Source organism: Hypanus sabinus, chromosome 27 (assembly GCF_030144855.1).
Source record: "Hypanus sabinus isolate sHypSab1 chromosome 27, sHypSab1.hap1, whole genome shotgun sequence".
In the NCBI taxonomy this organism is placed as follows: domain Eukaryota; kingdom Metazoa; phylum Chordata; class Chondrichthyes; order Myliobatiformes; family Dasyatidae; genus Hypanus; species Hypanus sabinus.
This window is the reverse complement of record NC_082732.1, coordinates 31,836,365-31,851,776: the sequence shown is the minus strand read 5'-3', so window position 1 is coordinate 31,851,776 and position 15,412 is coordinate 31,836,365. Positions and strand designations below refer to the sequence as shown.

General features: G+C 41.0%; 1 protein-coding gene across 4 annotated transcripts in view; it reads right to left on the bottom strand.

Annotated features, from left to right (window-relative positions):
* The window catches only part of LOC132382195 (MORN repeat-containing protein 1-like), a 234,485-nt gene that overhangs the window by 176,840 nt on the left and 42,233 nt on the right, over positions 1–15,412 (bottom strand). For 3 of the 4 annotated variants that reach the window (XM_059952171.1, XM_059952170.1, XM_059952172.1), the window contains 4 exons: positions 14,742–14,838; positions 13,227–13,337; positions 8,008–8,131; positions 3,030–3,205 (listed from right to left, as the gene is read on the bottom strand). In XM_059952171.1, the coding sequence (XP_059808154.1) occupies positions 3,030–3,205; positions 8,008–8,131; positions 13,227–13,337; positions 14,742–14,838 (508 nt within the window). The remainder of the gene's footprint in view (positions 1–3,029; positions 3,206–8,007; positions 8,132–13,226; positions 13,338–14,741; positions 14,839–15,412) is intronic. The other variant, XM_059952173.1, reaches the window with a different exon arrangement.

Sequence of the window (15,412 nt, the reverse complement as noted above, 5' to 3'; positions counted from 1 at the left end):
CTCTCACTCAATGTCAATAAAACATTGAACTGATTGTAGACTTCACAAGAGAGAAATCAGAGGTCCATGAACCACTGGTCATCAGAGGTGGAGAGAGTCAGTACCTTTAGATTCCTGTGTGTCATTATTTCAGAGGACCTGTCCTAGACCCATTATATAAATAAAATTGCAAAGAGAGCAGAACAGTGCCTCTATTTCCTCAGGAGTCTACCAGAGATTTGGCATATCATCAAAAGCTTCGGCAAACTCCTATCGATGTGTGCTGGAAAGTGTGCTGACGGGCTGCATTACGGCCTGGAATGGAAACACTAACGCCTTTGAGCAGAAAATCCTGCAAAAGGTAGTGGAAGGTAAACCCTCCCAACCTTTGAGCACATCTACATGAAACACTGCAGCAGAAAAGCAGCATCGATCATCGAAGATCCTCACCACCCAGGCCGTGCTCTTTTCTTGCTGCTGCCAGCAGGTGGAAGGTACAGGAGCCTCAAGACTCGCACCACCAGGTTCAAGAACAGTTACTACCCCTCAATCATCAGGCTCTTGAACAAAAGGGGATAATTATACTCATTTAAGGAGACTTTTATCTTGTTATTTCATGTTCATTATTTACTGCTATTTATCTGCATTGTATACAGTTCCTGCTTACAGTGACTGTTCTATAGATTTGCTAAGTACGCTCGCATGAAAATAATCTCAGGGTTGTATGTGGTGGCATATATGTATTCTAATCACAAATTTTACTTTGAACTTTAATAAAGGTGCAGCAAGAAGCAGCATGTACAGGAGGAATTTTAGGGTTCAGGGTTATGAAATCTCAAGGCATCACAGTGGAACAATGAAAATCAGAATTGTGCAAAAGGTCAGAATTGAAGGATTGCAGGGAAATCAGAATCAGGTTTATTGTCACAGTTTCATATGCTGTGAAATTTGTTGTTTTGTAGCAGTGCAAAGATTAATTACAATTGCAAAATAAATAATTGCAAAAATAAAAATAATAAAGAAATGGTGTTCATGTAGTGTTCAGAAATCTGATGACAGAGGGAAAGAAGTTGTTTCTTATATCACTGAGTGTGGATGTTTAGACCCCTGAGGGTAGTAATGATAAGAGGGTAAGTCCAGAATGGTGAGGGTCCTCAATAATGGATGTTGCCTCCAAGGCACCACCTCTTCAAGATGTGCTAGATGGTGGGGAGTGTTGTGCCTGTGATGGAGATGGTTGAGTCTATAAGCCTCTGCAGCCTTTGGTCGTCAATACCAGACTGTGATACAATCAGTCAGAATGGTCTCCTCCATATAACTATGGAAATATCCAAGTCTTTGGTGACATAACTAATTTCCTCAGATTCCTATCACAATAGAGCCACTGGCATGCTTCCATTGTGACTGTATCAAATGTGATGGGTCCAGAGGAGATCCTCGGAGATATTGACACCCACGAACATAAAGCTACTCATCATTTCCACTACTGATCTCTCAATGAGTACTGTTGTGAGTTGTCCTAATTTCACCTTTGTGAAGTTCACAATCGATTCCTTGGTCTCACTGATGTTGAATGCGAAGTTGTTGCGACACCATGCTTCCCTCATTGTCCCTTGAGAACTCACCGATACAAATGGCGTTTGAGCTTGCTTAGTTACACAGTTATGAGTTTAGAGGGAGTAGTGCAGTGGGCTAAGCATGCATTCTTGAAAACCTGTAAGTGGTTATGGCCAACAGGAATAACATGATTATAGAAGAATTTAAGCAAAATGAAGAAAACTAAACAAATCACTGATCTTTCAATTGCACTCAGTCAGGAAAGAAAACCAAGCATGCACCTTTTAGTCTTTGGCTTATTTGGTGAAACTGTGATGGATGTTATTGTTTTATTTACCTGTGGCAGCAATAGCCAGAAATTCACAGCATCAACACAATGAGCCAGGCAGATGGAGAGCTCATTTTGCAGCTGCTATTGGAAAAATTGCCCCTTTGTTGCTGGATACTGGCATAATGGGATATAGAAAAATAAGTGAAACATCTGTACTTCGGAGATGCACAATGCTAAAGTTAAAACTTAATGCAGCAACTGGTGCATCTGAATCAAATAGTTTTAAAACAGACTTCGAAAAGATATAAAAAGGCCAATTTGAAAATACTCAGAGCACTATTTAACGAGTAAGAAATTACATATGTAAATCTCCAACACTGTATCACAACAGAACATACTGAAGTGATTTAAAAAGTTTTAGGTATAATGACTTATTATGGGGTATTTTGAACACAGCAACATTTCCAAAACCCCAATAGGATGGAGTGTCATTTATTTATGTTTACATACATGCTAATCAAGACTGAAATAAAAAATACCAAGTACACTATCAGTAACCCTAGCAATGCAAAACTTACAGCTGAAAATTAAAGAAAGCTATTCAAAATTAAGGATGGGAGAGGACAGACAGCACAAATAGTTGCTATCTTTTGATCACCGAGTGTGATGTATTTATTTACATACAGACTAACATAGAATAAATAAAGCTCCTCCAGAATTGCACAGAAGATTAACATGCAAGATTTGACTCCTGGTGATCATGAATTAAGGTGGCACATGATATCTTGGTTGCTCTTCACAGTGGGTTTGTCCACTCATCTTTCTACTATCGAGAGATACTCACCAGAGCTCTAACCAAAAACAGTATTGTACACAGTATACTGTAGCTCAAAGATAATGCTGAATTATAATGCAGACATTCTCTGGAATCACACCTGATCAATTGATATTTGCTGAATATAATGAAGGGACAAGCCCTAGAGCCAAGTTAGGTCTGCTACAGCTCTATGCGAATAATAGTTAAAGATTGCCTTACCACAACTGTATACGAGTTCAGCAATGGTCCTAGCCCCAGAATGGGTGCCTGACAAGATTTCTTACATAGTCCAGTAAAGGCCTCAGTGTAGATAATTGCACACCCCAACAAGGGCCTCCAACAAAGACCTGGTAACTGTTAAATCAGCTTTTACTGTGCAATGAGCTATGTAATTTCAGCTCTTACCATCCAATAAGCCACAAGGGCTTCCAGTTTCTGCAAGGAAGTCCAGTTTTGAACTGTTCACTTCGCTATCTTTAACATTCCACGAACTCACAGGAGTAATTTCAGATTCAGCTGAAGCAATAGTGCTAGAATCCAGCACATATTCCACCAGGGGATAGGAGACAGCACTGTAACCACTGCATAAACAAAGAACAAGAGTTGAAGTTTTAGTCACGACCAATTCCAAGGTGAATCCCACTTTATGAATTCTACCACACTAATGTGGCAGCGATTCTCAGACTGAGTGTGGATGTGGCTGAGTAGAAAATAAAACTAAGCTGTTCTCTGCTTTCTATCACCTATTCAGCAATACAACAGATAATCTTCCACTGAGGTTGCAAAAGTAACTAAGTATCCAGTTACTTTTGCAAGTATCATCAAGAGCAAAGGCAAGTAAAGCTTATATTTAATGTAGTTTTTGGACATTAATCAGGAAGCACATTAAAATGAGCCAGTGTGAAATTCCTACTGAATGCCTTCCTCATTGTTGTTGCAAGATTAGTAAAGTTTAGTCCTAGGAACACAAGATAGGTACAAGGGTAAAGAAAGGGAAAGTGGGTTCGTTTAGTTAGTTCCAGAGTTCAAGAAAGTTCAAAATTCAAAGTAAATTTTCTATCAAAGTAAATATATGCCACCATATATAACACTAATATTTATTTTCTTGTGGGCATATTCAATAAATCCAAGAACCATAATGGAATCAGTGAAAGACAGCACCCAACAAGGTGGACAAACAAACACTGTGCAAAAGACAAACCATGCAAATACAAAAGATAAGAGAAATAGTAATAATAAATAAATAAGCATTAAATATCAAGAACATGAGATGAAGAATCCTTAGTGTGGGAACTATTCAGTATTGCAGCCAGTGAAGTTATCCCCCACTGGTTCAAGAGCCTGATGGTTGATGGGTAATAACTGTTCCAGAATTTGGTGGTGTGGGTCCAGAGGCTCCTCCTTCTTTCTGAAGGTCACAGTGAGAAGAGAGCATGATCTTGGCGATGGATGCTGCTTTCCTGCAACATGTGCTTACTGGCAGGGAGAGCTTTACCCGTGTTGGTTTGGGCCGTATCCACTACTTTTTGTGGGTTTTTCCATTCAAAGACATTGGTGTTTCCATACCAGGCTGTGATGCTACCAGTCAATATACTCTCCACCAGACATATATAGAAGTTTGTTAAAGTTTTAGGTGTTACAAACTGTCATGACAAGGCATCTGCCTTAGTGTTCTTGAAGCCAGTTGGTTGGAAATGGTGAAGTTGAATTGCTCAAAGAAGAGGGCACGGCAAGCCTGATGTGAGTTGAGTTGGAGGGTGTGTTGAATGGATATAAGGTTCTGGTGGTCAGGAAGGGCTTGGTGCTTCCCATCAGCCAATGTTGTCTCCATTCATTCAAGGCCCATTTGATGGCAAGTAGTTCTCTGTTACTCCATAATCGCAACGTGCAGAGTTGAAATTGAGTGAGAAGGCTGCCATCGCTGGCAGAGGATGGCCTGGTGCCCACATCAGGTGCATCCACCTCTACCACAAAAAGCCTAGAAAGGTTCGAATGGTGGAGAATGGGACCGGTGGTGAAGTGCTTCTTGAGCTCCTCAAAAGTGTAGTCTGTGGCAGCAGACCAGGTTACCTGTGATGTAGGTGATTTGGTGAGGGAGGTGAGAACAGCAGCAACTTGGCTGTAGTTCCTGATGAACTGGCAGCAGAAGTTGCTGTAGCTGTTTGAGCACAGTCAGGGTCATTCAACAACAACATACGCTTTCTCTGGGTCCATGGTCATGCCTTGGGGCGAAAGGATGTAATCAAGGAAGGAAATTGCTGGAGTGTAGCAATAGCATTACTTTAACACGCAGTAGAGTTGGTTTTCAAGGAGATGCTGAAGGAATGAATGGATGTGACAGATGGAGTCTCAGAGGTCCTTGGAAAAGATGAGGATGTTGTCGAGGTAGACAAACACATATCTATGTAGCATGTCTCAGAAGATCTCATTGATGAAGGCTTGGACAACAGGTGGAATGTTAGAAAGCCTGAAGGCATCACCAGATATTCGTAGTGACTAGTGGGTGATATGAATGCTGTCTTACTCACATTCCCCTGGTAGATGTGGATCAGGTTCAATGTGCTGTGTAGATTCAGTTTGGTGAAGGTGTGGGTCCTGCAGTGTGCTTCAAATGAGCTACCATCAAGGGGAGAAGATGGAGATTTTATTGGGTCTACTGCAGTTATTACAGCAACGGAGACTCCATCTTTCTTTTTGACTAAGAAGAATCCTGCACCGGCTGAGGACTGGGACAGCTGAGTGAAGCCGTGCTGGAGCACTTTGGCGATGGATCTCAGGACAGGAAGAACAGATGACCTTAGGGAGGGGTAGCATCTGGGAGGAGGTTGATCGCGCCGTCGTGTGGTCTGTGAGGCAGCAGGGTGTTCATTTCCTTTTTACTGAAGGTGACGGTCAAGTCAGGAGTTTAGCTCCCTCCATCTCCACAGACACACAGGGTGAAGTCAGCTGAGGTTGTAGGCAGGTGGACCCACAACTCAGCAGTGAACCTGATGACCAGGTGAAGTGAGGGTCATAAGTGAAGATGCAGAAATAACCCCAGATGAGAGCAGTGCTGGGTGAGTTGGTAAGGAGGAATGGGATAGACTGGCATTACTCCCCGATGCTCATGTACACAGACTGTGCGCACACTCTAACCATCCCAGACCCCAAAGGACATCTGTCAGTGATCATGGTGCAGAAAGGGTGAGAGATAGGAAGTCCATGCTGCACAGTCTGTCCAGAAAGTTGCCTGCTGCACCGAAATCCACCAGTGCCTCCTGTGCATACAGAGCTGTCAAGGTGTGGAGGAGGACAGAGAGGATGAATCAGGTAATGAACTGGAATGAGAGGACGGGGGAGCTTACCAGATAAAAGGCTCCACACCTCTACCTGGTGCTGTCGTTTTCCTGGATGCACTGGGAATTTAGTGCAAGGGGGATTGGCAGCTCCATAATAAGCACACAAGTTATTTCTCTATCAATGCTCACATGCTTGGGGGTTAAGGGAGCTCTTCCTACTTGTGTAGGTTCTAAAGGCACTCATGATGAGGGCACTGTAGCCTGAAATAATTCTGGAAACAAAACTTAAGTTCTGGCAATTACTGGAAGTTCAAGAAATCAATGTTCATGACATCAGGTTGAAGGCTACCAAGACAGAATACAAGATGTTGTTCTTTCAACCCGAATGTGGTTTGAAGCTGATGGGGAGATATGTGAGGTCAAGAGGAATCCTATCCTTAGTGCGGTGGCGGGTGGATGGGGTGAGAACAGATGTGCATGAAATGGAAGAGATGCAGGTGAGGGAAGTGTTGATGGTAGAGGAGGGGAAGCCCCTTCCTGTGAAGAATGGGGACATTTCATTAGTTCTAAAATGAAAAGCCTCATCCTAAGAGCAGATGCGGCAGAGACAGAGGAATTGAGAGAAGGGGATGGTATTTTTACAAGTGACAGGGTGAGTAGAGTTATAATCCAGGTGGCTGTGAGAATCAGTGGGTTCAAAAAAGATATCTGTGGATAAACCATCTCCAGAGGTAGAGACAGAGAGATCAAGAAAGAGGAGGGAAGTGTCAGAAATGGACCAGGCAAATTTGACGGCAGGGTGGAAGTTGCAGGCAAAGTTGATGAAGTCTACAAGCTTGGCATGGGTGCAGGAAGCAGCACCAATGCAGGTGTTAATGTAGGATAGGAAAATTAAGGGGGTGACTGGTGTAGGCTTGGAACATAGACTGTTCCATGTAGCCAACAAAAAGGCAGGCTGTGCTGGGACCCAGACAAGTGCCCATGGCTACACCTTTTGCTTGAAGGAACTGAGAGGAGTCAAAAGAGAAATTATTGAGAATGAGGACCAGTTCTGCCAGACGGAGGAGAGTGGTGGTGGAGGGGAACTGGTTGAGTCTGGTGTCCAGAAAGAAACAGATCTTTGAGCCCTTCCCGATGGGGGATGAAGGTGTACAGAGACTGGACATCCACAGTGAAAATGAGATGACCAGAGCCGGGGAAATTGAGGTCAGTGGAAATATCAAGAGCAGGAACAATGGGTCTACCTGGAGAGGTAGGTTCATGGATCTTGGGAAGGGGGTAAAGAAGGGAGGTGCGTTGTAAGGAAACCATGAGGTTGGTGACGGTGGATGGGAGATCCCGCGAGTTAATAATGTCAATAATGATGCGGGTGACAATGGCCTGGTGCTCCTATGTAGGGCCCTGATCAAGGGGCAAGTAACACTAGCATCTGTAGATTTTCTCTTGAAGGTAACAGAAGCCTAGGAGCAACTGACTGAAGGTGGCTGATTTGAATGAGTGAACAAGGATTGTGGATGAAAGATGGATTTAAATGGGCTGCAGGTGATGAGTTGGAAACAAATGGCATGTGACTTCTGTTAGCTGGGTGGAGACTGGAAGGTGCCTGCCTGTGCAGGCCTGATAATTAATCTGACTATCAAATTTAAATGAGGGACTCAAATTCATGAGGACCTCATCACTGTTGGGATTAGCAGTCAATCTATAGTGGCTCATCATCCAAAGATCAGAATCGATTTCATTTTAAAAAATACACACATGCACAGAGTAACCTCACCTGTCTTGTACAGGAGACATTTCATGTAATTTTTTTATTCAGGGAAAAATGCTATTAAATATTGAATTAGAAGTGGCAGTACTTCAAGTTAAAGGCTCTCCAGATGGCTTATTGGGTAAATGGACTTTGTTAACTAATATAGACCGGGGCAGAAGTCTATAGACCCCAGACCCACGAAGACTCTGGGCTAGGGGATGGAAAGAACTGCAACTCTGCCATAACTCATTGAGAATTGGTACTTTCATGACAAGAGGAAAGTAATTGAAAATCCACTGTAACTGAGTTAGAGTGAGGCACTTTTGAATAATATCATCACCCAGAGAACACTTACTATGGTGTTTCAACGAGTGGTTCTTCCAGATCCTCAGTGAGCTGCAGTGAAGTGTTGCTCAGAGTTGGGGAGAGTTGAATGTGCTTCACTCCCGCCCAAATCTGCAAAAGTCGTCCATTTTCAGCTAAAAGGAGACAAAAATCTCATCAACTTTAAAAATACTATCTTTCTTTTTAGTCCTCTTCATTGCAAGGGCAAATGCCAAATCTGCTTTAACTTGACTTCTTGATCAGATTGAATTTTGTGAAAATGGAGGCTTGTCGTCTCACTTCTGGATAAAACCCTGACGAGAAAAGCAGGTTCAGAAGTATAAGTAATATCTAGGAATCTGGGAATTAATAGGGACATTGATTTAAACCTGATACATGGGCCCCAAGGCTCCATGCACTAAAGACAAAAAGTTTGGACGCTCCAGGTTTATGAGGTCATCCAAACATCTGAATCACATTACAATCTCAGAGAACTTTACAAAGCCATTTAATATCTCCTTCCAAGAAGCTATGTCAGTATTCAAAATCAGATCAGATACAATGAGCCACATTTTTAAAATATATTACAACAAAAAAAATTACCCAACTCTTCTCTATATATAACCCCATCACCCGACCTTAATAATTACTCTCTAACCTGTTCCAACAATCACTGCAATACTTAGCATCTGATCATTATAAGAAGTTACTTATGCCTATACATTGTAATTGTCAAATCTCAGACTTCACCTCTAATTTCATAAGTCTGTCAAGTGTTTTAACAGGCCTGTTAGTTGCTGGAGTTAGGTGGGAATGTAGATCAGGTTAGAAGGGTTGTTGCTGAGCCTTGTTTCATAGTCTGGTAAGCAAACACGTTTTAACTTTCCAACACGGGCCACAAGTAGAAACTCTGATATTTACCTCCCTAGAGCTGAGCCACAAAGGCCACTGTAACAACCCTACCTCTGCCCCCACCTAAGAACAACCAACTCAGTGCAGGGACACAACTCCACTGGGACTCCTCCATATCTGGTGGGCTCAGCTGCCACGATGTATCCAGCAAGATTTTGGGGATGGGAGTTAGCAGGGGATGGGTGAGGTTAAAAAGCTTCAACAGGATGAAAACGTGTCTGAGAGACATACAGCATATTAGCCAGAAAACAAAGAAATCAAGTATTTTTCTTATAGATATTTTCGTTGGCATAGCAACAAGAAAGCAATAAATTATTATGCACAGCTGGAATATAACATCTGCGAACTTGCAAGATTCTTGGGGATTTTTCAGTTTGAAGCCATCAGTAAAGTGTTTCCAGGTATCTGTTGTCACAACAATAGTCTCAAGTTATTGCTGCTATTATATGGGCAACAGATGGGTTGGTCACCTGATCGTGAGCTGATTAACTAGGCATTTTATAACTTCCACGGTGAATGCTATAACATCAGAGACTTGTGCCTGCCAAAAGGAAATACAAGAAAACCTGGCTGCCTCTCTTCTTCCCAAAGATAGCTGTGAGGGGAATATAGCTTGAGCCACTTCCAAATATTTTGGCAAAAGGAGATCACTGGAGGGAGATTTTACTGCACTTTTGAGTAACTTTCTGGTTACCCAACTGAATGCTACAGAAACGTTTCACCCAAACTACCCAACCTGATTCAAAGCTGCTAACACATATCATTGAAGCTGGAATGCTGCCCAGCACCTGGAAGTAAGCCACATTACTGAAGCATCAAATAAATCACGAAGAATTTGTTAAATTTGATTCTTTGCACTTCATTTACTCTTCTCCCTCTTCTAAAAGTGTCAGCCCTTGACTACTCATTGTGCCAACACCTGCCAACTTACCCTTATATGTCAGATTGACATGACAAATTACCACAGAAAATGTGAACAGGATAAGCCAAGACCTGGTCTCACTAAATAGCCACATGGCATCATTTCCAAAATCAGGAAAGTCAGCACTAGCAGATTATTGCTCAATATCCCAAAGCTTACAATTCTCATTCTGCTGTTTCCTTCCTGGGTCATTGAGGCCTATTTATGCTTCTCCTGTCCTGGCTGCTGGGGCCAATTTTTATCTTCAGGCTAAGTCATTCTAAATGAATTAGAGATGATGCAAATCCAACCTGCTAGGTCAAAGGCTAATAACACTCAATTCTCCAATGTATACTCATTTGCATAATTATTAATTGCAGGCGGGATTCTCTGAATACAAGGAGGACTCTGGTGATAGGAGGGGAAAATTGAAAATAAATTACATTTAAAGAAGTGAGAGCAACTTCACTACAGAATCAATGCCAAATCATAAAAATTAATTCCTCTTATTTTAGATAAATATTTAGGTCTGCTGGTTGTAGCCAATCATACAGCTTCATGCCTCAAGGACAGCCTTTCATCACTTCACCCCACATTGCTCAAGTCAGTTTTGCATGTGGAAAATATCTTTGGAGACAACACTGCCTAGCACACCTTTATTACAAAGTATTGTTTCTTGTTTAAATCAACAGTAAAACTAAACTAAATGGGAGCATTATTTCCCTTTATTACAACTGGACAAGCAAAAGGCTGCAATGAACCTACTTCGAGAAGGCCCTATTTTCTTTTGTCTCCATCTATAAACAAAGCAGACTACAATCAGCCCATAGGGAGATCTGTCTCTGCAGGTTCCATTTGCAAGCTCTTTCTCTAACAAGCTGGATAAGTGCCAGTCTATAGTAAGCACTGTCTCTGCAGGCCCATTTTATTGTCTCATCTCTATAATAAAGCTGAACAAGCACCAGTCTATAGCAGCCTGACTCTGACAATCCCACATATGCTCTCTCTGCAATTTTTTAAACTCTTAATCCTCACTCCCTACCTTCACATTTTCGTCCTAGATTTTGATCTTTGCCTAATCTATTACAATGCATTGTTTTTGATTTTTCTCTCAATTTTAGATTTACTGTCTCACATTCCATCTTTATCTGCTTCTCTCTTTAACTTTCTTTGGATTCTTATTTTTCCCTTTTGCTGGATGTCTCTTTCTAGTCTTTACAAGTTGGCAGCTCTAGTACAAATATCTTAGCTCTAATCTGTTGAATTTGGGGATCAATTTACCAATAAAATCACTGTACCTCATCATGTTCTTCGCTCACATTGATTGGCTACAAAGTGCTATTTATTTTGCTACCCCAATTTATCCTCTCTTCTATGGTAACAGAGATTTTCAGTTAGAAATTCTATATAAAAAAAAAACAGGCCCTCCTCCTTCCCTTTCTCCTATGGTCCATTCTCCTCTCCTATCTGATTCCTTCCTCTCCAGCCCTTTGCCTATTGGCTTCCCAATTGGCAATTGGCTTCACCTTTCAACTTCTAGCCATCCTTCTTCCCTCCCCACACCACCTTATTCTGTCATCTTCCCCCCTTCCTTTCCAGTCCTGAAGAAGGGTCTCAGCCCGAAACGTTGACTGTTTACTCATTCCATAGATACTGCCTGGCCTCCTGAGTTCCTCCAGCATTTTGTGTGTATTGCTTTGGATTTCCTGCAACTGTAGGATTTCTCGTGTTTATTATTGCTGAACTGTCGACATATTTGACACATGCAAGGACATACCTCTGTACTATTTCCTTTAGGTACAATCGAGTTCGAGTGTCAGGTCTGTATGGTTCAGTTCAAAGTTCAAAATAATTTTATTACCAAAGTACATAAATATCACCATATACAATGCAGTGTCTCAAACGCTTGATTATAGTTGGCTGTTGGTGGCCTGTGAACTGTGATCAGGATTATGGAGAACCCCTTAGGCAAAGAGTATGGACTATATCTGACCATTAGGTGTCCAAGGTTGTGGGAACATGAATTCAACAAAACTGGCATATTGGAGCACCACCAAGAATTTATCATGAAACACACACCATGCTAGATGGAGAAGGAGCCATGTTTTCTTACTCTGCGCCAGTTTGTGCATCAGGGCATTGTTTGTCTCATTTATCATGTACATAACATGGACATCATCCTCTCACATTTGCCTGATCTGCGGTCTTCACTACTGTGCCAAATTGAACACCAATTATAAATAAGATACTGGTGCAGTAACATGAAGCCCAATCAGCATCAAGTCCTTCCAGAGCTCATGAAAGCAAGCACTTGCAGGAAATGTTCACGTAGTTTGACAGTTTGTTCCTCCCAAAAATTGGTCTTTTTGTTGCCAGCCAGCCAGCCTGTCAGTTTGGGTTTGGTTTGGATCAGTTTTGCTAGTGGGAAACCAATGTTGTTACTGACAGGTCCTAGCCATTAGCAAACATTTGCTGTCTGTGAAATAAATTAAATTGGAATCTTGCTCATTCAGGTACTTCTTGTGCACTTAAAAGATGTGAAATTGGGTCATCTGCTGCAGGGTGCTATGTATGACATCCAACTATGTAGAGCCCAATAACAGGACATGGTGGCTGTTTCATTCACACCTCTCAGCTTGACTAGCCTTTTCCTGACGAATTTTCCTGCATGGTTTAAGTATGTTGCTGCATTCTATTAAAGATTGATCACTTACTATTAAAGATTGAATACAGCCTAAGCGAAATATAAAATGATGATATCTTTGGTTCCAGTTCACTAAATAATAATACACTTTTTCTGAGGCCTGCTATAAGTTGTGCTCAAAAATACCATCCCTTCTAAACCACACATTTTCCTGTTCCTCTTCTGCATTTTATCCTGAGCTGGATAGGTTTATAGCAACCAGACAAGTTGAACATAGGATACCCACACCTAAGAAAGTGGCTTTTATTTCCTTTAAACCATAGAACTTTCTGTATTAATCTACTAAATAATCTAGTTCCTTTTAAATTAACTTGGTCACCCCGGTGTTTTTCCTCAAACACTTTACTGAGGGTGCTCAATCTGCTATGGTTTAGCTTCATGGATTGAGCAAGCCCGATACCTCACTCAATGAGCCATTCTTCATATTAGTTCAGGTAGTGAGCGTCTGTAGTCTATTGATTTGGGAGCTGGTGGCAGGAAAGTCAAGGGGCATTACAGCTTGATGTTTCTGAGCATTTCAATTCTCCTTTAGTTCTGAAAGCATCCAAATGATCAGCAATACCACACCCAAATGCATCAGTACATAATTGGATTAACTAACCAGAACTGGCCAGGGATCAAACCTAAAACTTCCCAGAACCTCCAAGTTCCTACAGATGCAATACAAAATATAATTCCAAAGTCTGCAGTCTGTAATTTATTTTTGAAGAAAATTTTATAATAGCTGCCTTACCTTCTATCACCTCTCCTTCATTATTCTGCAATTGAACTTCAATGGTAAAAGATGATCGTTGCACTACTTCTTGTACTGGCTCACCAAGAATCACTAGCTTAGTGGCTTCACCTTTTCCCAAGACAAAATATTTGATTTAGAAGATGTTGTTTGGCACCCAGTGTCAGATATGCAACTCAAATGCTTACATTGAAAACAACATAAAGGTGAAACTATAACAAGTCTTGTGTATTGGAAGAAATATGGATACAAAAGACTTTAGGATGAAGCAGTTGGGTCTAGGACTACTAATGAACTCATTCCATTCGCACAGAATACCAATCAACAAAGCAACAAAATAATGAACAGTAATGTTAAGGTTAAATAAAAAAAGTGATCTCATTAAACCCTACTTGGGATACCATGTCCACTCTTGGTAATGGAGATGTAAATGAGATCTTCAGAGAAGAAACAGCAGGCTGCAGCATCAGATGAAAAATATTAACTTTATCATTGGATTCATTATAAATAAAAGTCTTTCCCCTGGGTGATATTAACAGGAAACTGGATTAGTTCATATCATTTGGGAATATGGATAAATCAGTAAATTAGTACCCTGAGGGTCCCTGGTTTAAAATCAGACCAGATTGAGGGAAGCAAAGCCTCTTTCTAGGTGTCTTATACGCAACTAGTTTGGGCACTAAAACATGCCATGTTTTAGTGGCATGTTCATCATCTTCTCCCATTAAGGCACTCACTTTTACTAACATATTGGCTCTAAAGAACCTGATCGGTTGTCATTTTGTATTTATAGCTATTGACCATATACAGTAACTAACCTTTCTATCACGGAATGAATGTAACAGAAATTGGTTGAAAACAATCAAACATTTTATCTACATTTCTGCACTTACTTCTATGGTCAATAATCAGGAATAGGATGATTTCCCTCTCTTTAAAACTTAAAGTCATCCTGCAGAATGTTTCATAAACATTTGGTAGCCTATTTAGAGTTGATATCAAGTACATGTATATACATGAAGGTGTGGCTTATTGGACTAAACATGCGAGCTTGTGTGCACATCTCAACATGGCAACTTATGAATTTGATAAATCTGGTAGCTTGGTGGTAATACCACATTAGTCAGCTTAGTACCTTGATATGACAGCAGCTACAATTTACCATAATGCTTTCTGGATTGGCCTGGTAAGTTATCTGGCCATATCATGTGCAGGTAATAATTGAGATCTTGCCATGCCCAAACACATTCTGAGGGAAGTTAATACTGAAGGGTTAAAAAAAATCTTACCCTATTATTGAAATCTAAACATTGCAGCGTGGGATACTTGCAAAGAATTTTGTTCTTAAACAATAAAAGGGGAAAATGGGCTTAAATAATGACTAAAGGCAATAGTAAAAAAAAGAGAAAAATACACAAAGAGGCCAATCCTTTTACATTCACAATGATTCCTAATCAGTAAGTGCATTGTTCACATAACATGTGCAACTGCCACTGGAATCCAAAACTTACGCACCAACGGGGTGTCCGTTGATCCACATTCCATCATAAACCACGCCGCTGCAGTGAATTATGGAACCTTGCCCATTAAACAGGCCATTTCTCCACTGCCCCTGAAATTGAAATATTTAATCACTATTTTATGTTGTCCATTAGGTACAGATTTGATAAAGTTAGAAACTTATAAACCGCACAAAAAAATTCTTGAAAACTTCTAGCTAACAAATCTGCAACAGTTCAAGCTCTTCCCTCCTTTAACACCCTTTCTCCTCTTTGAAGGAAATTGGTTCCTCCTGATGTACCTCTCCCTGAGTGCCAGTAGTCTTACACTGCATTTGCCACTGTGCTCAAACTGCCTAATCTTCACATGAGAAACTATATGACTGTGGAGATAACTCCATGCAAAGACTGTTAGAGTACTGTAAAGGGTCTAAGCAATTCCTTGTGCTGCTTCAATAATACACAGGACCCGTTACTGTTCTAAAACCATTTGACCTAATTAGTTCCTCCTTAGATTTCCACTACCTTGGTGATCTCTCCATCAAGACAGAACACAAGCAACCTTCACTCAGTGGCCACTTTATTAGGTACACCTGCTTGTTAATGCAAATATCTAAACAGCCAATCATGCGGCAGCAAGTCAATGCATAAAAGCATGCAGACATGGTCAAGAGGTTTCAGTTGTTG